The following is a 24605-nucleotide window of genomic DNA, read 5'->3' on the forward strand; positions in this document are numbered from 1 at the left end:
TCCAAATTATTTACATCATTTTTAATATAGAAAAAACATGTATTAATCACCCATAAATATGTTTATATTAATAACAGTAGACTTACCAAACAGGAGGGATTTTAATGTGTCAAGTTTCATGCATAGTGGTAACAAACCTTAAGAAGGTGAAAGCAACTATTCAATGTAACCATTAGCCCTAAAAATAACAGTATAATACTTTAAAAATAAAATTTAAAAAAGTTTTTTCAAAAGAAAATAGTTCACCCCTTGACCATACTTATTGAGAGTATTAGTGACTTCGGTTAATGTTAAGTGCTTCATTTTTCCTCCAAATCTGATTGCACAGGGAATATACATCATTTTGTATCATCACAAGTCATTAATAAATCAGGCTAAGATTGTGAATGTAACTTGTTTATAGTAAAGTAAAAAATCAAGGCAAATAAAATACATGGCAAACAGAAACAAATGTATATGTTTCCTTCTGTTTACAGCATTGATTTCAGCTAGACTTTAAATGAAGGTCATCAACTCTCCTGAAATAACCTCAACCTCTGGCCATAAATCCACAGTATAAATACGGTGAATAAAATTAATCTATATACTCATCAGTTATTACAAATAATACTGCTCTTGAAGACCAATCTTACGAAAAAAGTATCATTGAATATGGTGAGAAAATACAGACAAATCTGCACAATCTAACATCAATAAAGGGTAAAATCAAAACTCCAACTTCCTTACAGAAACTATTTCATCTACATAATTATAAATGTTAAGGGATCTTGCATTTTATAAACACAAGATAAGTTCACTTTATATCAACTTTAAAATTTTTATTAACATGTAAAAAAATTACCATAATACTTTATATAATTTAAAGCTATACACTAATCTATAAATCTCAGAAAAAGGAAAATAAAAAAAGAAACCTTTTATACTATCACATGTATAAAACAAGGTGGACTGTGATTTTATTTAAGGCAATAATGGGCTATTTCACAAATCACCAACTTCAAATATTTGCACTGCTCAACACTACTGGTTTCTATCATATTCATATTTTTGTTTAAAATCAAATGTTTAAAGTCTTCCGTGTAGTAAATTCTTTATTCACATTTCCATTATATTTAATGGACTCATAGTAACTATATCCTGTTAGAAGCAATGGCAAAAAACAAAACAAAACAAAACAAAAACCTCTAGTTATAGAAGAAACTACTAGAGAATATGCTTTCATTTCACATAAATACTACCCAAAAATCCTAGATGGCAAATTTACAAAGCAGAGCAAATGGTGATATAATGTACTTGCTTTGTTAAAAGTAATCTTGAGATCATCTTGAAAATAAATATATCACGTAAAAATCAGTGAATTATGGAAGACAGTTTTATTAGTAGTTCAAAAGTTACTAATTTAAAACAATAAATTTGAAAACCTGATCGATTAGTTGAAAATTAAAATTCCAAATATGTTGTTATTATTTTTTGAGAAAGAGCCTGTTACCCAGGCTGGAGTTCAGTGGCACGATCTCAGCTCACTGCAACCTCCACCTCCCGGGTTCAAGTGATTCTTGTTCCTCAGCCTCCTGAGTAGCTGGGACTAAAGGCTTAGGCACCACCAAACCCAGCTAATTTTTTAATTTTTAGTAGAGACAGAGTTTCCCCATGTTGGCCAGGCTTGTCTTGAACTCCCGGCCGGATGTGATCTGCCAGCTTCGGCCTCCTAAAGTGTTGGGATTACAGGCGTGAGCTACTATGCCCGGCCATAATTCCAAACATAAATGTGTCACTTAATAGTTTATTAATTATTATTTTTTGAGACAGAGTCTCATTGTGCCACCCAAGCTGGATGCAGTGGCATGATCTCAGCTCACTGTAACCTCTGCCTCTCAGGTTTGAGAGATTTTCCTGCCTCAGCCTCCAGAGCAGCTGGGATTACAGGCATGTGCCACCATGCCCAGCTAATTTTTGTATTTTTAGTAGAGACGGGGTTTAACTGTGTTGGCCAGGCTGGTCTCAAACTCCTAACCTCAAGTGACCCACCTGCCTCGGCCTCCCAAAGTGCTGGAATTACAGGCGTGAGCCACAATGTCTGCCCAATATGTCATTTAATAGTTTAGACTTACAGACTGCCAGTGGCAGCAAATGATTTATAATAAGTAATATAAAAGGCTAAGAGGAGAGGCTCATGCCTGTAATCCCACCACTTTGGGAAGCCAAGGTGGGGGAATCACTTGAGCTCAAGAGTTTAAGACCAACCTGGGAAACATAAGGGGACCCTGTCTCTACAAAAAAGTAAAACACAATCCTGGCATGGTGGTGGTGCACCTGTAGTCCCTCCTTCTCGGGAGGCTGAGGCAGGAGGATCACTTAAGTCTGGGAGATGGAGGTTGCAATGAGCCATGATCCACCACTGCACTCCAGCCTGGATGACAGAGACCCTGTCTCAAAAAAAAAAAAAATCTGTCTATCTGTCTATATACACACATACACACAAAGGTATCTACAAATAAAGAGTACTGTTATACATGTTAGAAGGTGACCTAGTAAAACATGTCAGTCATACAGATAATTCAGTTTAATTCATGGAGAGCATGGAGAGGGCAACTAGATGATAGACATTTGAGGTTTAGTATAACTGTTTATAATAACTGAAGGATTCTGTTCCTCAAGTCCTATAGGGATTTAAAAAAGTTTTTAATGATGTATGTCATTTTTTGAGCCCCCCTTTTTGAGCAAGGTCAATTCATATCAACAATAAAATAATGACAAAGTTTCACCATTCTAGCATGCTGAATGGCTTTTATTTAAAATAAAATTGTAAATAATGTATTTACAGTACATTATTTATCAGTACTGCTCCCTGAGAGGCATAATTTTTTTTCTTTTGAAAAGGAATCTCACTCTGTCACCCAGGCTGGAGTGCAGTGGCATGATCTTGGCTCACTGCAACCTCCACCTCCCAGGTTCAAATGATTCTCCTGCCTCAGCCTCCCAAGTTGCTGGAATTACAGGCGCCCGCCACCACACCCAGCTAATTTTTGTATTTTTAGTAGAGACAGGGTTTCACCATGTTAGCCAGGCTAGTCTCAAATTCCTGACCTTAGGTGATCTGCCTGCCTTGGCCTCCCAAAGTGCTGAGATTACAGTCATGAGCTACTGCTTTTTTATCTTAAAATCTGGAATAGCTTTAGAAAGGTCTAAAATGTATATTTTCTGGAAATATGGAAAGCAAATATTTATTTAAGGAGATTTTGACAAATTATCACAAACCTGAAAATATAAATGAAGACATAAGTATTATAGATGGGATCTAGTGTGTTGCAGCCTTGTGAGGCTGACAAGATGGCTTCTTATAGAAAGGAATGACTTGTGTAAGAGCTACCAAAGTATATAAATTTGACATACAAGAAATTTAGGCTGGGCATAGTGGCTCACGCCTACAATCCCACCACTTTGGGAGGCCAAGGTGGACAGATCTCTTGAGCCCAGGAGTTTTAGACGAACATGCACAACATGATAAAACCCCCCTTTCTACTAAAAATATGAAAAAATTAGCCAGGTGTGGTAGTGTACACCTGTGGTCCCAGCTACTTGGGAGGCTGAGGTGGAAGGGTCACCTGAGCCTAGGAGGCGGAGGTTGCAGCCAAGATCACATCACTGCATTCCACCCTAGGCGACAGGGTGAGATCCTGTTTTCAAAAAGACAAACAGAAATAAATTTAAAATAAATTATAAAAATTATAAATATAAATATAAAACAGTAAATATAAAACTGTTGGACAAGATATGAAATATAGTATAGTTCACTAAAATAAGGGTAAATGAGAACTGTCAGTTAAATTTTATAAAATTTTAATTATGGAATAATTCAAAGAAACTGATTTGCTGAGGTAGGAAATTACTGCTTTGTCCTCAGGGAACCTGCTTTACTGCAGAGAGATGAGAGGTGTCATACATAGCTGAGTGAAAAGAGCTTTGGCTCTGAGAGTCTGACAAACTCAGGTTTGTAGCTTACTTCTATCAATTATTAGTTTTGTGGGACTGTGGGCAAAATATTTAGCTTTCCTGAGCCCTAGTTTCCTTAGTTGTGAAATGGAGATATTACCTACTTTGTCCATTTTTTGGAGTTATATATTAAATACATAAATAATATCTCAAACAATACATTCAAAACCAGAGTAGTTTAAAGCACAAGTTTTTTTTTTTTTTCACTTGGGCAAAAAATGAATCATAATTAGTTGCCAACTGAAAGTAAATCTACTTTAGCCTTAAAAAACTTCAATCAGCTTCAAAAAACTCAAAAGCCTCAAAAAACTTCAGTAATTATGATCTTACTTCTACTCTTAAATTGACTAAGTAAACTCTATTAACACTGCCTAAAAGGTAAACTCTAGCCCAGCTGAAGTCCAAAGTGTCACCAACTGTAAGTGGGACCTAAAAATACTGAGATTTCATAACAGTTAAGTTACAGAATATACTGACTTTTCTTGTATTTATCAATGTAGACTTATTAAAAATTGTAAAATTTGGAATCATTATGTTGAAAGCGAAATGGTCAAATAATGGATATGATGATATATGTTAAAATGAAACATATATCACCACTGTGATTATTATTCTACCAGCACAGTCTTCTTACCCCTATTTTGTTAGCTGCACGCAGTCTGAAACCGTATGTCTTTCCAGGAAGAAGGCTGCTCACTGTACATTCTACTTCAGAACCTTGGTAAACTTCTCTAGGTTCATCTTTTTCTATAGGAGACATTTCCACACTGTAACAGGAAATGGGTGATCCACCATCAACCAGAGGAGGTCCTAAAGGTGGAAAGATTGATGCACTTTAACAAGGCAAATACTTTTCGTTCTAACTTAATTATAATTTATTACCAAAATGGAAATTACCCCATCGCAACTGTATTTCTTTTGCTTTGGGTCTACCCTGTAATCTGGGAGGGAGGCATGGGCCAGGAGGCACAGCTGGAGTCTGCACAAGTAAAGATTCAGAGACCTGCCAAAACAAAAGCAAAAAGAAAACAAAAATGCCCCAAATAATCAGATTGCTTGTGGTAAAGAAAAATAATATAAACACAAATATTGCACCGATAATTTGAAACTGTACTTGATTATCAACTAAAAAGGAATAAAGTTGTGAAAAAACAAAATTCAATTAAATAAAAACTCAAAATTTTCATAGACAAAGGACATGTACTGTGCAACTACTATATACAAAGCAAGTTACTGAAAAAGAACTTCAATGGATCATTCCTTTCCTTTTCTTTCCATAACTAAAGAAAAAAACAACTTCCAACACAACTTAATGGGCAATATTTTTGATCTTCTCCAAAGGTATCCATAAATTTCTTCTAAGGAGAGATGTTTTAATATACTGTATATGCTGTTTGTCTTATTGTCAGGTTTAGAATATTTTGGCTACTTTACTACTGTAGACTGTATTTTTAACCTAAACACTGAGTTATTTATTTATTTATTTTTAGAGATGAGGTCTTGGTATGTTGCCCAAACTGGAATGCAGTGGCTATTCACAGGTATGAACTCAAATTCTTGGGCTCAAGCAGTCCTTCCACTTCCAAGAGTAGCTAAGACTATTCACATTCATCACTGCACCAGGCTTAACATATATATTAAAAAATTATCTTTCCTTCATCCTTTCCACCTAAAAATAATTCTAAAATCAGTAAGATTTTCCAGGTATTTGGCATCTTTCTAGGTATTTGGTATTGCTTTTAGTTTCTATGCTATATTTATATTTTTAAAAACCTTTGTTTTATTTCCAAAGACACTCTGTTAAAAACAGTGCCACAAACTCAGTCCCATATTCCCTACCTGCAACATATTACATTCTTTTGAAATACAAAATATTTGATCATCTTTTTATCAGAAAGCTATCCTATAAAAAAATGCTGTAAAATGCTGTAGTAGAAAAGGATTGTGTGCATGTGTATGTGTGGCTGTTTTTCTTAAATCCAGGAAGATTTTCATACTGGATAAAATGAAGCAATTGGAGCACAAGTCAGTTGGGCAGGACTCACACTCAGTTTCACATTACTTGCATTTTCAACAAAATGCCTATATTTCATTTTTAGAAAAGAATGCTTTCATTGCATCAAATTCCATTTTGAAAAAGAATAGCAATTATGAATGATCCAAGAAAGCATTCTTGGTTTAATTCATTAAAAAACAAATCACTTGGTCGAGTGCGGTGGCTCACGCCTGTAATCCCCACGATGGGAGGATCACACGGTCAGGAGTTCGAGACCAGCCTGGCCAATATGCTGAAACCCTGTCTCTACCAAAAATACAAAAATTAGCCGGGTGACTGTAGTCCTAGCTACTCGAGAGGCTGAGGCAGGAGAACTGCTTGAACCTGGGAGGTGGAGGTTGCAGTGAGCCAAGACTGTGCCACTACAGTCTCCAGCCTGGGCAGCAGAGTAAGCCTCCTTCTCCAAAAAAAAAAAAATTACTATTATTAATAAACATACGTCCCTAGAACATTATGTCTTTATATCAATGGTACACTTTAAGTTCATTTTGGTTACTGAGTCTAATAAAATAATGGCCAACTTTTTTGAAATAAGTAAATATTAGAAACTAGATTTAAACAGTAAATGCTGTTTCATGATTTATCCTCACATACATAATTTATGGAGCAGTAAATCAGCCTATAATTATTTGTTTCTGCGTAGTATGATTATCGAGCATGATTCCCAAGTTTATCTTTATAAAATTTTCTCCAATGTTTTCATGTATTTGTTTTTCCAAAGCTGAATACCAACCAGCCAATAGATATATACTGAATACTTACTGCGAGCTAAGTAGCATATTAGAATATTCTGGTCACTACAAAATTAACCACCCAGGTTACAGAAGTTACTTTTCTTCATTTGTGGATATGTTTCAATATTTGAAGTGGCATCTGGTGATCCTAGTCCATTTGGCCAAACTTAACAACAACAAAAAAGAATCTACATATAAGCATTACCGCACTCTGTCCTCCATCACTGATGCAGTAAATTCGTAAGCGATAGAAAGAGCCTGGATTTAGTCGATCACAAAGATGTTCCCTGGTAGTGCCACTGTATATCATATCCCATTTGTTTCCTGTAAGGTGAGGAATTGTGTTCAATCAGATACTAGGTAATGTTTAACATTTTGGTATCATGGACACATCACGTATCCTAGTTTCACAAAGTAAGTATTTATGTAATTTGTCAGCAACAATTTAGGCTTCCTTCAGTTTCCTGGAAATGATCTAATTTTCTTTATGTGTGCAGCTTCCTAGACGAGTCTGCATGGCTTTGTGGAAGTGAAATATCTCTATAACTCTGCACAGACTTTGGCCTAGATTGATAATTTACTTTTAATTAAGCATTTTAAATGTGTTTACTGGTCCAGTAATAACATTATAGCACACAAAGAGTACAAAAAACCAGTATCACAGGAAGTCTAGTCCTAATTAAAAGACATCCTTTTTTTTTTTTTTTTTTTTTTTTGCAGGAAATAGGTCATTTCATAGAAATAAAACTGCTAAATGTGTGATTCAAGAATAAAGTTCACTAGTCATAAAACCTACTACTAAAACTAGTATGATGTGAGCTAAATTTTGGAAGTTAATCTTTCCCTAATATATCTGCATATAAATCTAACTGAATAAATTAACCTTCAGAAGACTTCATGGTATCTAATAACTTGGTCTAGGTGTACAGAGGCTGAGCAATGTAAACAAATGAGAACAAAAAGAAGATGTAAATGTACTGATATAGATGTACAGCACTCTTACATTTGATTCACTGTATTTCTGGAGATTACAATTTAAAGTGGGTCATAAAAGGCAAAATCCTAAGTGCTACAAACAAAGAAAAAAAAAAAAACAGGACAGCCCAAAGTGAAGTAAACATCTTTTTATGGTACCTTATGAAAAGCAAGAAGAAAGAGAATATACGACATAAAATATAAAGCCATAAAGAATAGAAGGAGACTACCTGGAATAAATCTATCAGTGTTTAATATCCATTCATACCGTTAGAACCTTCTGCCATCTCCACTACATATTTATTGATGGCTGCTCCGCCATTGTCTTTTGGTGGATCTATCCGAAGAAGCAAAGTGGTTTTAGGCAAGGTATATAACAACATCAAAATGATTACAAAATCCTAATAAGCAGTTACCAAACTGGGACCGCTTTTTGTTTTTTTTTTTTTTAAAGAATCACCTGCAGTGACTTAATACCAATACCCAATTAACTCCATGCTGTTGTCATCTGCTTTTCACTTAATTTACCATATTTTTCCATATTTAAAATATGGCTCTCTATAACAATTTTTAATGGGTGCATGATATTCCATCTACTTTATTTATTTTTATTTTTTTGAGATGGAGACTTGCTCTGTTGCCTGGGCTCGATGGAATGCAACCGTGTGATCTCGACTCACTGCAACCTCTACCTCCTGGTTTCAAGTGATTCTCCTGCCTCAGCCTCCCGAGTAGCTGGGATTACTGGCAAGCACCACCACGCCCAGATAATTTTTGTATTTTTAATAGAGTCAGGGTTTCATCATGTTGACCAGGCTGGTCTCAAACTCCTGACCTCAGATGATCTGCCTGCCTTGGCCTCCCAAAGTGTTGGGATTACAGGTGTGGACCACCATGCTAGGCCTCCATTTACTTTAGATGTTAAGGTTGTTTGAAATTTTTAATATTAGAAATATCACTGAAGTATTTTTATTGGTGTGGATTTTTCAGGCAAGGATCAAGCTTATAGAATCTTTGTTTTTCCATTATGTATGTATGCAGGTGCTTGATAAATGTTTGTTTCAAATGAATGGTTTTCATTTCTCATGAGAGCCAGATGACCCAGGTGACTTTAGCTGCAAGTTCAGTAATCTTCATTTCACACAGTGCTACGCTGCTCATAATCTTACAGTGGATCCCAAGTTTCTCTGTATAAGGTTTTCCACAAAAAAAGATCTCTAATGAGTGATGCTCCCATTTTTTTTTGGACTGGCTTGAGATAACAAATTTACTCAAATATCTTAAAAATTATCTTCATATTCAAATTAATCCAACACAAAAGTAATCATGTATAAATATGCATAATATCTTACCCCAAGTTATTTTAAAACTGTGTGAATGTATCTTTCCTTTCACTGAAGGCTTTGCCGGTGTGCCTGGTTTATCAGGGCAAGTAGTAAATTCTACTACTTCACTTGGATTACTTTTACCTTCTGAGTTGTAAGCAATAACCTGTGATGAGAGCACAAAGACATAAAATAATACATTTGAAACCTAATAATACTGGCTTAATGAACAAAGTGATAAGACAAACAGCTTCAATCAAATGATAAATACATTTTTAGCTTGGAATGGCTTGTTCTTTGAGAATTGCTTGTCTTCAATAGAGACTTGGCATATATGAAGAGTATCCAACTGTACTTCCCCTTTTAGAATCAGTCCTGGGAATATAAGTGTGGGAATATAAGTGTAAAACCTAACATTTTGATACTAAATAGGAATCAAACGAACAAACTATAATCTGGTGATTCTTGATGGGCTTTAGGCTTGCTTTGTTTATTCTTTTAATATTCTTTGTGAGTTTAGAAAGATGTCCATATATTGTTTGAATCTCCTTTTTTCAAAAGGTGAAGTCTACTCTCCCTTCCCTTGTGTGATATACTTAATGACTCACCCTAACAAATGGAATATAGCAGAAATGATGGTGTGTGTAACTTCCCTATGCAAAAACTCACGTGGTGAGGAACTGAGGGTTCCTGGTGACAACTGTGCGAGTGAATTTGAAAGCAGACTCCAGTCCCAGTAGAGCCCTGAGATGATTGCAACTCCAGCTGACATCTTGATTACAACCTCATAGAGACCCTGCATCAGAATTACCCAGCTAAGCTGGTTCTCAATTGCTGACCCACCCACAAAAACTGTAAGATAAGTTTGTTTATTCAAGCTGCTAAATTTTGGGATAATTTGTTATAAAGTAATAGAGAAATATAATTCCAATCTAGGGATTATTCTATTATAGAAATGTATACCTATATTTTTACCTTGTCTCCTCTACTGAACTTAAAGATCGTCAAGTCCAGTATCAAATCAGAATTTTTTCCTCTCTAAACTTGCCCCTCTTTTCCTCTCCCCACAGTAAAAAGCTCTACCATTTACCTAGTTGCTCAAGCCAAAAGGAGACATCCTTGATTATTCTCTGAACTGCCACATCAATTCTCTTACTATATCCCATTAACTCTACCTCCACTTCACTGTTCTTTACAACTATGTCAACCTTAGTGAAAGCCTCCTTTTTCGTATCTTTTCTGGGTGACTGTAATTAAACCACTAACTAGTTTCCAGGTACATATTCCTGCCCTTGACCCTACCTACTTTCTATACCGCAGCCAGAGGGACTTTATTACTGCTCAGCTCAGAACCCTCTAATGGCTTCCCATCTTACTCAAAATCTAAATTCCATACCATGCTTACAAGGCCTTATGTGACTTAATCCTTAACTACCTCTTGAAACTCCACTGTAGGGTCTTTGTGCTAGCAGTTATTTCCTACCCGTGGAATGTTTTTCTGATTTTGACATGCTATCTCCTTGTTACTCAGATCTGTTTAAATGCTATTTCCAAGAAAATTTCCTTAACTACCCAGTCATTCTCTCTTACCCATTCTATTTTAATTAACCTGCACTGCACTTACCACAGTCTATTTGTTCGGTTATTTATTGTCCATTCCCCTCATCAGAGTATCAGCTGTTTTAAATTACTGCTGGAGTCTTAGTGTTTATTAACAGTGCTTAGCAGAGAGTAGATGCTCCACAATTATAGGCTGAAAGAATGTCTCGTAGATGAGGACTATGATGTGAGGTAACACCAAACACAAGGATCTGAGTAAATCTACTAACCCAAAAAACTTATACAGCCCATTAGCACTCAGTAAAATTTAGCCCAATTGTTCAGTTTTGCTCAGGCTTCCTCAGTCCTCTCACACAGTCACATGAATTTCCAAGATATGTTTTTTTACTCTGCTGCTTTACAAATGAGACTGCAAATTGGTTTAAAACACTTCTTAATGTTGTGCACAGAATCTACTTAAACGTTTTAACCAGAAGAGTAGTCTTCCTAAAAACTATGAAGATTCACTTAATTATGTTTTTAAGGCTCTGTATTTCAACATTGTCTACCGTAAAGCACCTTCTAGTCATAAAGGTAATCTCTCCCCACACAGATTTTACAAATAATCACAATGTTCATTTAGTGCCTACCACATAAGGAGCACGGTGCTAGGAACCCTAGGTGTAAGCAGTTATTACCTTCAGGGAGTTTAGAATCTTCGTGCAGAAGATAAGCAATATGCGTATCAAAAGAATTGGGCAGGAGAAGAAAGATTGCTAAGGCCTAAAATGGTTCAGGAAGGCTTTGAAAAGGGAAATGGAAATGTTGTGTAGTCTTCCCCGGCAACAGCAATGAAAAGGGACGCTTGGGTAAGAGAAAAAACAGAAAGTCTTACACATACGAGCAGGACTGAATAGTAAACAGTGAGCTCTTCCTGTGCATTTCCCTGCTCAGGGAAAGATGAGTAGGTAATCTGGTGAGGAACTGGTTCAAGTATGGACTGGAAAGTAGTACATTTTAAAAACTGAAAGTAAATATAAAGAACCTTATATCAACTAAGGAAATTGTCTCTAAGAGGGAAAGCTGTTTTTCAGAAAGATTAATCTAATTATAGAAGAGAACTTGGATTGGAAGGTGAAAAAAGAACCTGAAAGCAGTTATATACAGAACATGTTTGGAGATTCAGTATTCTTCAAGACAGAAATGGCAGCTAACATAAAGCAAAAAGATGGTAAATCCAAGCTAAAGAGGGATACACCGAGAAGACCTAAGGACTTAGCTAGGGCACACTTAGGGCAGAAAAGACATACAAATCATAAAATGACACCAGACAAGATAAGAGGAAGAAAACATGACTACATACTATGTAGTGTAATAGATGCTGACATAAGTGAATTTCAAAGATGGAACATAAAAGTAGTTGATGGAGCCAGATACAAGCTGTTTTGGTTTCTCTTTACCTATCAAAAGACATCAAAAACAAGGAATAAGCTAAAAGTGAAAGTATCTAAAGGTTCTTGGCTCAAGATGCTCAGAACTTGACCTTTAGAGGCCTTGCTATATCCAAAGTGGAGATTGGAAAGAAAAAAAGAAAAAGGAAAAAAAAAATCCCAGAAAGTTTGCTGCTTGAAAAACTTTTTTTGTTTACTAGTGGCCTAGGGTTATAGGACTGACAACTAGGCTCTGACGCCTTTGATCCTTTAAAAAAAAAATTAGACACCAGGTCCTGGCCCAGCCTTCAGTGAACCATTTGATGAAATTAGAATTGCTTAACACTTTTTTTTTTTTGAGAAGGAGTCTTGCTCTGTCGCCCCAGGCTAGACTGCAGTGGTATGCTCTTGGCTCACTGCAACCTCCGCTTCCTGGGTTTCAGTGATTCTCCTGCCTCATCGTCCTGAATAGCTGGGATTAACAGGTGCCCGCCACCACGCCTGGCTAATTTTTGTATTTTTAGTAGAGACGGAGTTTCACCATGTTCACCAGGCTGGTCTTGAATTCCTGACCTCATGATCCACCTACCCTAGCCTCCCAAAGTGCTGGAATTATAGGTATGAGCCACTGCGTCTGGCCTATCACTCTTAATTTTAAATAATTTTAAAGAATTCTGACTGCTTTGCTATGCATTAAAATTTTATTTTTGGCTGGGCATGGTGGCTCATGCCTGTAATCCCAGCACTTTGGGAAGCTGAGGTGAAAGGATTGAGTCCAGGAATTCAAGACCATCCTGGGCAACATAGAAGACCCTATTTCCATAATAATAATAAAAATAATAAAGCCAGGTGTAGTGGCACGTGCCTATAGTCCCAGATGCTCAGGAGGCTGAGATGGGAGGATCCCTTGAGCCCAGGAATTTGAGGCTGAAATGAACTATGATTGTGCCAATGCACTCCAGCCTGGGTGGTGGTGTGAGTCCCTATCTCAAAATAAATAAATTTATTTTCATTCTTCTTTATCATCTAATTTTTTTTCACTGTTCTAATTTTGTTTTAGTATTTTGATTATCCCAGAATTGTCCTTAGTGTAGACCCTAGTATTTGGTAAACTTGGTCATATCAGTAGTTCATTTTATGTTAATATCCTTATTGTTTCTTCAGAATAATAATATGCTACCTAGTCATTACTTCCTGGATTATATTTTAAATATTTTAAAAATATATTTTTTTAAAGTTTTTCTCAAAGTGTTCTAAGATCTATCTAAAATATTAAGATTTTATTTTGATATGATTGTTTTAAAGAGTCTGCAGTATCTAGCTAGAAAAGACAGAGTGAGACATAATAGGATTTAATGATTCAAAATGCCTTCAGCTGGGTTCCCTGCACATGGCAGATTTAAAACAAGTGTCTGAGCGCCTAGAACTTCACACAGGCATCATTTTCCACTTCCTGTTTTTTTTTTCCCTCTTCTAGATCAGCTGTTTCCAAATTTTGGCAAGCATCAGAATTACTTTGAAGTATACCACAACAGATTGCTAGGCCTCAGCCCCCCAAGTTTCTGATTTAGTAGATGGGGGTAGGTAGGGGTGGGGCCAGATAATTGATAGTTCTAACAAGTTCTCAGGTGTTAGTGACAAAATGGCCTGCTGACCACTTTGAGAACTACTGCTCTACATCTTAATAAGCCAGAATATAGCTCCTTTCCTATTATCCAGTGATGTGTAAAGAGGTGGCTTTTAGACATATTGTTTTCCCATTCCCAACCTTATTATTGGGGAGTATTTTGTGCAACAGCCTACTGTCTCCTTGGAGATTCTGACTGTATATTTCTCCCTCCCCTGAAATTTGAAAGTGACTACCATAGTGAAACACAGTTTAATTAATTAGTTAATATTATTAAGAGATGGGGTCTTGCTCTGCTTCCTAGGCTGGAGTACAGTAGCATGATCATAGCTCACTACAGCCTCGAACTCCTGGGCTCAAGTGATCCTCCTGCCTCAGCCTCCCAAAGTGTTGGGATTATTACAAGTGTGAGCTACCATGCCTGGATGCTTTTTTTTTTTTTTGAGAAGCAAGTCTCGCTCTATTGCCCAGTATGGTGTGCAGTGGCATAATCTTGGCTCACTGCAACCTCTGCCTCCCAGGTTCAAGCAGTTCTTGTGCCTCAGCCTCCAGAGTAGTTGGGATTACAGGCGTGAGCCACCATGCCTGGCCTAAATAGAAATTTGATTTGTATACAGTAGAATGCTAAGGAATTTAACACATATGTATACTTGTGTGCATTTTGGCCCCTACATTACCATGGTGTTACATGGTAGTAGAATTCTAGGATTTTCATAAACTTAAATTACTAAGACATTAACAACTTTCTCTTTAGAGGACCTGCTGGAATGCTTCATTAATGAAGCAAAAATACAATCCAATATCATCACAAAACTGGGATGGATCTGCCTATTTCTCAGATATTTTATAAATCTTGTAAATATGAAAACCATATTTAGAAATTAAAATGACCTAGCATTATTATAAGTTTTTAAATGAAGCTAATAGCATAAAATAAAGCATAACAATTATTATGTACTATATAATCAAATTTCCCATAAAGATTTAAGGTTCTCAAGGAGTAACAAAATCTATCTTTGCTTTTCAATAGTGAAAATAGTGATTTACAGTGGCTCTTATCATTAATTTGAAATGGTTTGATCAAATAAACACTGGCAGGAAAATTTAAATGTTGAATTTATCAACCAATGAGCAGCCTGTTATATTCTTGGGAAAACTTCTATGCAAATACAGTCTGGCTTATATTAACTAATTCAAGCACTGTCTGCCAAGAAATAGCAATGTAAATAATAACCAACTCAAAGAGCAAAAATGTATCCTTGAATAATACTATACTAGGAAAAGTAAGAATTTCAGGAGTCTCCACACTAGAACAATCTTCAAAGCTTGCCTCAACTGAGCAAGAATGACGTGTTGTCTCCCCATCCCCCCTGTGAAATAATTCAGTCCAAAGGCCAATAGGTGAGCTGAGTAAGGCAAGCCTTTGTGCTGGGGACAGAGATGTGTTGGGTGGAGGCAGCAGCATGTACCCAGTAGGAAGGGCTCAAAGAATGATGAGAGATATGTCAAAAGGATTCAGAAGCCAGCATGTAGGGGATCCCAAATCTGGGACAATTTAAGCCTCACAATAATCAAAGTAACAAAATATAACCTACTGAACAGACTTCCATGAGTACCTACTGATATAAATGGGAAGAAGAGAAAGTCCTTCTTTCCTTACAGTATAATGCCAACTTATGAATGCAGAAAAAAATGACAAAATTTAAAAAATCACTGCTTGGCATCATCAATCATAGTAATACTTGATTTAGGCAAGAATCATTAATAGGTGTTAAAACTATGGATAAAAGTTTGATGAGGAACAAGATGCTCATAGAGTACATAGTATTTACAAAATACTAATTACAAAGAAAAAAGAATAACTTTACAGTTACTATAAATATGAGAAGAATATAGTAGATACAGGCTTTATCAAGTGACTACCAGTAATAAGACAAATTGAAATTATATACAACTTGATATGATACATTGAGAAAAATACATTATTTTCTGTGATATCCCTGCCAACAAAGCATATACTTAGTATGTTCTAACATTCATATTTTAAAAGAAGTTTGTTCACATTATGCAAATAAGAGTCATATAAATTACTTATTTTAAATATATAAAGTTTGAGAAGTACCGCTATATAATAAGAAAGTAAAAAAAAAGCTCACTAGAAAAGGTCAACGTTATTTAAGATCTAAATGAGGAGTGAAGTATATACTTGGCTCTAAAACAGTAAGAATAGAGGATAGAGGCTGGGTGCAGTGGCACATGTCTGTAATCCCAGAACTCTGGGAGGCAGGAAGATCACTTGAGCCCAGGAGTTTGAGACCAGCCTGGGCAACATGGTAAAACCTTGTGTCTATAAAATAAGTTAGCCAGGTGTGGTGGCACACACCTGTGATCCCAGCTGCTTTGGAAGCTGAGGCAGGAAGATGACTTGAGCCCAGGAGGTCATGGCTGCAGTGAGTCGTGATCATGCCATTGTAGCAGCCTGGGTGACAGAGTAAGACCCTGTCTCAAAAAACAAACCAACAACAAATAACAAACAGAAAACAAAAAACCCAACTACACCAGTAAGAATAGGAACAAGGAACAAATCTTTTAAGGGTTTTCAAAGCTTACCTTAAATTTATACTTAGTACTACGTCTGAGATTTTTCACTGTGTAAGCAAGATCTTCTCCATCATATTTAGGTTTAAAACCATATCCCTGGAAAAGGAAAACAAAGTCTTCATTTGATGTCTAACAATAGAAATATGGGCAATAATGAATATGTGAAAGGACCCAGGTTTCTCCTCGTCTTCTACTATGTGCAATAAGACTAATGCTCTGTTGAGTGGAATCCTCACCTTGACACTTCTATATTCAGTGAGTAGACCTGGAAATGCTTATTGAACATTTGGTAAAAGACGAAGCAGACCACTTAGTCTCAGTAAATATAGTAGCCAAGAGAAGATCTTTGTGTTGAGGGAAGAGATGTCAGAGTTGGAGCCAATGGTAACTTTGCCATCAATAAGCTATCCCACGAACAGGGATTTCCCAGAGATATTGTGCAAGAGCTGAACAGAACTGTAAGTAGTTAACATATTTAACTTGCCCTAAACACACAGTTGTTTAAGTAAATAAGTTAAGGGTTAGTTGTGCTGGTAGGTGAGGATGTGTCACTTAGGTTTGGGATGGCTATTTCCAGTACCAGTGACAATGCTTTACAACCTTCCTGAATGTAATCATTTTTTAAATTAAAAAAATTGAGATATAATTCATATAATGTAAAATTCACCATTTGAAAGTATAAAATCTAATGGCTTATAGTATATTCACAAAGTTGTGCAATCCTCACCTAATTTCTAATTTCAGAAAAGGCCTGTCCTTTTTTGGGTAGCAGTCATAACCCACCTCCTTCTATCTACTAACATACTTCCTGTCTCTATGGATTTGTCTATATCCACATAAATGGAATCATATAATATGTGGTCTTTTATAACTGGGTTCTTTATTTAGCATAATGTTTTCAAGGTTGACTCATGTTGTGGCATATATTGGTACTCTTTTTATGGCTGAAAATATTCCATTGTATGGATATACCACATTTTTTTTTTCCATCTATCTGTTGCTGATGAACATTTGGGTTGTTTCCACTTTTTGACTATTATGATTAAGACTGCTATGCACATTTGTGTACAATTTTTGTATGAACATGTGCTTTCAATTCTCTTAGGTATATACTTAGGGGGTGAACCGATGCTATTTTTGACCCTATTCCTTCAAAGTAGCACTGAAAATCTATGAACTATATATAGATCTAATAATGGAATACACCTTAACTCCTAGTCAGCTAGGCTCTAGCAAATAGGATGTAAATGATGGGTAACTAGATTCAGGCTGCACTACACGGGAGACTTTAAAAAAAAATCTTCTGTGACACTTTGGCAAGCAGTGTGTAAATACAGTTGGAGAAAGGCAGACACAATATTTTCTCATCTTTTAAAGCTTCTTAGTCAAGAAGGCTGTGGTGGTCTTCCCCTCTCCCTAGTTCCCCTAAAACAGATTTAGTTAAAGTGTAGCCTATGTGTTTCCAAAGCACAGACAGACATACACTTACACACACACAAACAAAACAAAACCCCTTTCACATCAAAACAAAAGACTGAGTTTTCAGGATAGGCACAGTGGCTTGTTTGTAATCTCAGCACTTTGGAAAGTTGAGGTGGGAGGACCACTTGAGCCCAGGAATTTGACACCAGCCTAGGCAACATAGCGAAACTCTGTCTCTACAAAAATAAAATTAGCCAGGCATGGTGGCACGTGCCTGTAGTACCAGCTACTTGGGAGGCTGAGGTGAAAGGACTGCCTGAGCCCAGGAGTTCAAGGTTCAAGGCTGAAGTGAAACAAGATTGTGCCACTGCACTCCAGCCTGGGCACAGAGCAAGACCCTGTCTCAAAAAAAAAAAAAAAAAAAAAAAATGACTGCGTTCTCCATCATGCCCAACCTCTCCCAAACAATAACAAACCAAGGCTTCAAAGGACTGGGAAATGAGCTAACTACTGTGGCAATGTTTATTGTATTAGGATTAATGCCATACTAAAATGTTATTTTTCTGATCTTTAAAAAATTATACTTCAAGTTCTGGAATACATGTGAAGAATGTGCAGGTTTGTTACACAGGTATACACATGCTACGGTGGTTTGCTGCATCCATCAACCCATCATCTACATTAGGTATTTTTCCTAATGCTATCCCTCCCCTACACCACCCTCTCAACAGGCCCCAGTGTGTGATGTTCCCTTCTCTGTGTCCATGTGTTCTCATTGTTCAGCTCCCACTTATGAGTGAGAACATGCGGTGTTTGGTTTTCTGTTCCTGTGTTAGTTTGCTGAGAATGATGGTTTCCAGTATAGCCTACCAACCAAAAAAAGCCCAGGATCAGACAGATTCACAGCTGAATAATACCAGAGGTACAAAGAGGAGCTGGTACCACTCCTTCTGAAACTATTCCAAACAACAGAAAAAGAGGGACTCCTCCCTAACTCATTTTATGAGGCCAGCATCATCCTGATACCAAAACCTGGCAGAGACACAACAAAAAAATAATTTCAGGCCAATATCCCTGATGAATATCAATGTGAAAATCCTCAATAAAATACTGGCAAACTGAATCCAGCGGCACATCAGAAAGCTTATCCACCAAAATCAAGTAGGCTTCATCCCTGGGATGCAAGCCTGGTTCAACATTCACAAATCAATAAATGTAATCCATCACATAAACAGGATCAGTGAAACAGAAAATCACGATTATCTCAATAGATGCAGAAAAGTCCTTTGATAAAATTCAACACCGCTTCATGCTAAAAACTCTAAAACTAGTTATTGGTGAAATGTATCTCAAAATAGTAAGAGCTATTTTTGATGAACCCACAGCCAATATCATACTGAATGGCCAAAAGCTGGAAGCATTCCCTTTGAAAATCGGTACAAGACAAGGATGCCTTCTCTGACCACTCCTATTCAACATAGTATTGGAAGTTCTGGCCAGGGCAATCAGGCAAGAGAAATAAATAAAGGGTAATAAAATAGGAAGAGAGGAAGTCAAATTGTCTCTGTTTACAGATGACATGATTGTATATTTAGAAAACCCCATCATCTCAGTCCCAAATCTCCTTAAGCTGAAAATGTTTTAAATACACTATTTAAAATCTGTATTTGTACTTACTGAAGTTTCTTCCTCCATCTCTAAAATGTAAGAAATTCCTTCATCTGATGGTGTTCCTGAGGGTTTACTCCATTGTAAGGATAACCAAGTAACTCCAGCCTTAGTTAATACAGGACTTGCTGGCATAGAAGGAGCACAGCCTGAAGTGTAATATAAGACTTCTTCACTAAAACCACTGTTGAAACAAATGGTTTTTTAAAGGCATGAAAAAGTTATTTTTACAGTGAAAGAATAAGTTTGTGACAGATGTAATTTTTTTTGAAAACGACAATTTTTGATAACGAATTATAATACAAATAATATATCTTGGGTTTGATCTCTTTATGAAAGATACCAAACAGTGAATTAGTGTTCTTTTAAAAATGCAGTTTTGGGTGCGTTGGCTCATGTCTGTAATCCCAGCACTTTGGGAGGCCGAGGTGGGCGGATCACGAAGTCAAGAGATTGAGACTATCGTGGCCAACAAGGTAAAACCCCATCCTCACTAAAAAAAAAAATTAGCTGGGTGTGGTGGCACATGCCTATAGTCCCAGCTACTTAGGAGGCCGAGACAGGAGAATCACTTGACCTGGGAGGTGAAGATTGCAGTTAGCTGAGATTGCACCACTGCCTACTAGCCTGTGTGACAGAGTGAGGTTGTCTTAAAAAAAAAAACGGCAGTTTTGTTCAGATTTTTAAGCCTTTATATCATAATTTATCCAGTCAATGAAAAAATATACACATTACCTTATGGAAACAATAACACTCTTGTATTGGTGTGTAAATGTTTTAACTTTTAAATTCAAATAATGCCATTTACATAAAATAGAAAATGTAAGCTCCTGGTTGTATAATTAAACCAACCTGTCCCTATTAAGGTTAGCAGAGCTATCTCTAGAATAAAAATAATTTAAACATGACTCTTGAAAGACACTTGGCTTTCTATTTAAATTAGGTATTTTAGATGTTCTTAAAATTCACCTGACTTTAAACAAAATATTGAAATCACATCTGCTGAGGAACAACAACAACAAAAAAAATCTCTTGGTCACATATAAAAATCTAACAGATATTTAAAAACCTTGGTAAAGTTGTAAGTTTAATCTTTCCTATAGTTCCTATGTAAGGTCCTCTCTTACAGCTTTTGCTAGACTGGTAACACATCTTAACTATATCAACAAAGAGATAAACTAAGCAGAATTTTAAATAGATAATTTGGACAGTGAATAGTTATACAATTGAAGTTGATTCGATAATCTAAAAGTATTGACATTTTTTTATAAAATATACCTTACCTTGTACCATAGTCATTTCTGGCCGATAGTCTGAATTTACAGCCCATTGCTGGTGACAGTTTAGTAATTTTAAATTGTTTCTGTGAGCCCATGTAACATTGATAAAATTCTCCATTTCCTTTTCCCTATAAGAAATGGCTGATTATTATATATCATGTACATTACTGTAAAAAAATAAATCCACATCAATTCCTTCTTGATAGTTACATATTGGCAAGTATATACTGAAGGTCATGGATCTCAAGAGAAGGCTGAGATACAGCATATCTTTTATATGCTATAGTTCATCAAATGCAGAATTCAAACACCAGATAGCAAGTATCTTTGCATAGCTTCTTGAATTAAGTACCATCTTTTAGCCAATGTTAAATCTCTGGCTTTAATAAAGGAAACTCTTCAGGTATGGATTCTATAATCTCCACAGAAGACTACCAGTGGTAGAAATGGGGTGATGATCTTTGATAGGGTTGATTGGCAGCTTTCTTCAACCTATGGAAAGCTCTAAGCAAATGGTTTTAAGAAAAGGTCCCTACCCATGCCCAAACTTCCAACTAGATAGATGATAGCTTCTTTAAAATAAAACTTTTAGAGCTTCTACTGCTTAGATTAACAATGAAAAAGTTCTAGTAGAGAGCACAGCCCAATTACAGGTAATAAGAAGGAGAGAGAAAAGTTAGGACAGCCAAAAAGTTTTGGAAATTTAGGATGCTAAATAAAATAGGTAAGTTTCTCATTTGCCACCGATTTTTCTTTATTGTGTTGCTAGAGATAAAGGGTGACTAGGGTGACTTGTGCTTCAAAGAAAACTGTAGACGGTACTTGACTGCTTTACTGAATGCTCTTTTTAGTTCTAATGCCATTTAGTGGATTCTACTGAGTTGTCTAAATAGAAAATCATATCATCTCTAAATAATGACAGTTTTGCCCCCCAGCCCAGACACCATGACTGTACTTTTTGCTTTGGTTTCAAGTCATACTGCCTTAAGTGTAACTTCTGAAATAATGTTAAATAAAGGCAGGGATAATTGGCAATCTTGACTTATTTCAGCTTTGCATAGAAATGCCTTTATTTGTTTAGTGATGGTACAAAAATAACTATCAAATAAGAAATTACCTTTCTATTCCTAATTTGCTTTGAGTTTTAACTAAAATGAATGCTAATTTTTATCAAATACCCTCCCTTAATTTACCAAGATAACATAGTTTTTCTTCTAAATTAATGTGGTATATTAATAGATTTTCTAATTCTAAATTATCTTAGAATTTCTGGAATAAAATCTACTTGGTTGTGCTTTGTTATTCTTTTAATCTACTCTGAATTCCAAACTTATCAATGGAATTTCTTCCACTCCCTCTGGCCCCTCTTCTTAGCTTGGTACAAGCCATAAGGCAGGAGAGACCATGGTAACTGATTATAAAAACAATATACTAAATCAAGCTTGTCCAACCTGCGGCCCAAGGGCCACATGTGGCCCAGGACAGCTTTGAATGTGGCCCAACACAAATTTGTTAACTTTCTTAAAACATTATGAGATATTTTTGCGATTTTTAAAAAGCTTATTAGCTATTGTCAGTGTTAGTTGGTGCAAAAGTAACTGCTGTTTTTGCCATTACTTTCAAAGGCATAAACAGCAACTACTTTTGCACAAATCTAGTATTTTGTGTGGCCCAAGGAAGCCAAAAGATTGTACTACATTATGAAGCCCAGCATGCTTGCTGTGGTTGGCTGAAGAATGGCCCCCAAGGATATCAAGGTCCTAGTCCCCTGAACCTATGAATATGACCTTATATGGTAGAAGGGGCTATACAATGTGACCAAGAATCTTGAGATGGGAGATTATCTTGGATTATATGAATAGAACCCAAATGGAATCATAAGTGTTCTTAGAAAAGGAAGCAAAGGGAGATTTGAAGACAGAGGAGGAAGAAGGTGATGTGATGATGGAAGAGGGGGAGAAAAGGCAATGTGATATAGTCACAAACCAAATAATGAGAACAGTCTACAGAAGCTGGTCAAGGCAAGGAAATAGATTCTCCTGTTTCCCTAGAGAAAGCCTGGCCATGCTGACACCTTCATTTTGTCCTAGAGAAACTCATTTTGGATTTCTCGCCTCAAGAACAGTAAGAGAGTAATGTGTTGTTTTAATATCAGGCTTGGGGTAATTTGCTACAGCAGCCATAGGAAAAGAATACACTTGTCTTTAAATGTGATGTGAAAAAAAAAGTTCCTTCATCAAGGTAATTACCTAAGTAATAGTTTTGATGGTGATTCAGTTGAAAATAGGTAAGTTAAGTTAGGAATGTTTTCTAAAAACACCATCGATCCACTCATGCACCACACAAAATCATTCATATATTTAATGATTAAAACAAAGAAGAATATACTTAATGATTAAAACAAACAAAAATGTTATTTCTGCCTGAAGATATGCACATAATGTTAACCATTTAAAAAGATTAAATTTTACTTACTTCATCCCATTCTAATACAAAGTTTTGGATTTTAGAACCATTGTCACTAGGTGCCTAAAACCAACGCCAAAAAAAAAAATGAAAACAAATTAGTACATTCATAAATGATACTGTGATGATCTAATCTAAGGATCTGGTTTATGTGGCAGATGTTCTCTGTGACTTGGTCCTGGGAAAATGTTCATGAAAAAATACAAAAATATATGTATTGTATACCCTTTAATCTTTTCAAACTTAAGGAAATAAAACAAAGAAGCTACTTAAGTCTTTCTGAACACTGAACAATCCCTTCTAGCAAGAACCATTAATATCTTGACTTTAAGAAGTCTTTAAGAAAGCCATTTTGCTTTTCTTCTAGAAGGTTTATCAGCTTTAAGTTTGTAGGATTGAGCCTGTCATTGTTATTAAAACTCACCTTACAAAATAAATGGAATATTGTATAAAATACCAATACAACCAAGGTGGAGTGAAGAACCAGGGTGCTGAAAGGAGCTCTGGGAGGGCAGTCTGGGTCCTTGTTTCTAGACTCATTGTGCTGGTACCCGAGACTGCTGGCTCGGCAATCTGTTAATATTTTAGGTGTAAAAGAATGCAGTCTCCCTTGGCATTTTATTTCAGTATTTAACACTCTAAAAATAAAAAATTTCAACGTTACTTCCACCTGAATTTTCTTTCTATAATTTCAGCCCATTTCCTCTTTGCAGAACAAATGATCACCCCTATTCTTATTATAACTCCATATATTTGCAGACAATTGACTTTAAGACTCCTCTGGTCAAAATTAAACAATTTTAATTTTTGAAATGATGTTTTTTGTAGTCTATCCAGTTTTTATATAATATTGTTAACCATGTAAATGGGAATCAAGGATCATTAAGTTTTTAATACAGAGGAACATGGAGGTCTAAATTATTTGTTAAACACTAATACAGATCTTACATTAATTTTTTTTTTTTTTTTTTTTTTTTTTTGAGACGGAGTCTCGCTCTTGTTACCCAGGCTGGAGTGCAATGGCGCGATCTCGGCTCACCGCAACCTCCGCCTCCTGGGTTCAGGCAATTCTCCTGCCTCAGCCTCCTGAGTAGCTGGGATTACAGGCACACACCACCATGCCCAGCTAATTTTTTGTATTTTTAGTAGAGACGGGGTTTCACCATGTTGACCAGGATGGTCTCGATCTCTTGACCTCGTGATCCACCCGCCTCGGCCTCCCAAAGTGCTGGGATTACAGGCTTGAGCCACCGCGCCCGGCCTTAATTTTTTTTTTTTTAATCATAATCTTAAACTGGTTAGCATGGCCAGAATTTGCTTGTAAGGTAGAGTAATATCTCACTGACGGGGAAAGCAGTGGCAGTTAAAATAAATATAATGTGAAGGGGGAGAGAAAGAATCTTTGAGAAACTCCAACTCTTATCCTGTAGAGGAAGAGAATCCAAAGCAAAGAGAGAGACCAAAAGTCTCAGCAGGAAGCTAGGGTTAT

At 36.3% G+C, this 24605-nt stretch overlaps 1 protein-coding gene across 9 annotated transcripts in view; it reads right to left on the reverse strand.

Moving 5' to 3' along the window:
• Window positions 1-24605, reverse strand: part of FNDC3A (fibronectin type III domain containing 3A) — a 198404-nt gene that overhangs the window by 13801 nt on the left and 159998 nt on the right. For all 9 annotated transcript variants that reach the window (XM_032294622.1, XM_032294623.1, XM_032294630.1 and 6 more), the window contains 9 exons: window positions 23126-23179; window positions 20654-20778; window positions 19380-19554; window positions 16290-16376; window positions 9111-9249; window positions 8027-8095; window positions 6989-7107; window positions 4891-4996; window positions 4628-4803 (listed from right to left, as the gene is read on the reverse strand). In XM_032294622.1, coding sequence (XP_032150513.1) covers window positions 4628-4803; window positions 4891-4996; window positions 6989-7107; window positions 8027-8095; window positions 9111-9249; window positions 16290-16376; window positions 19380-19554; window positions 20654-20778; window positions 23126-23179 — 1050 coding nt within the window. The remainder of the gene's footprint in view (window positions 1-4627; window positions 4804-4890; window positions 4997-6988; window positions 7108-8026; window positions 8096-9110; window positions 9250-16289; window positions 16377-19379; window positions 19555-20653; window positions 20779-23125; window positions 23180-24605) is intronic.

Source organism: Sapajus apella, unplaced genomic scaffold (assembly GCF_009761245.1).
Source record: "Sapajus apella isolate SASKATOON/1434 unplaced genomic scaffold, GSC_monkey_1.0 scaffold32, whole genome shotgun sequence".
Taxonomy (NCBI): Eukaryota; Metazoa; Chordata; class Mammalia; order Primates; family Cebidae; genus Sapajus; species Sapajus apella.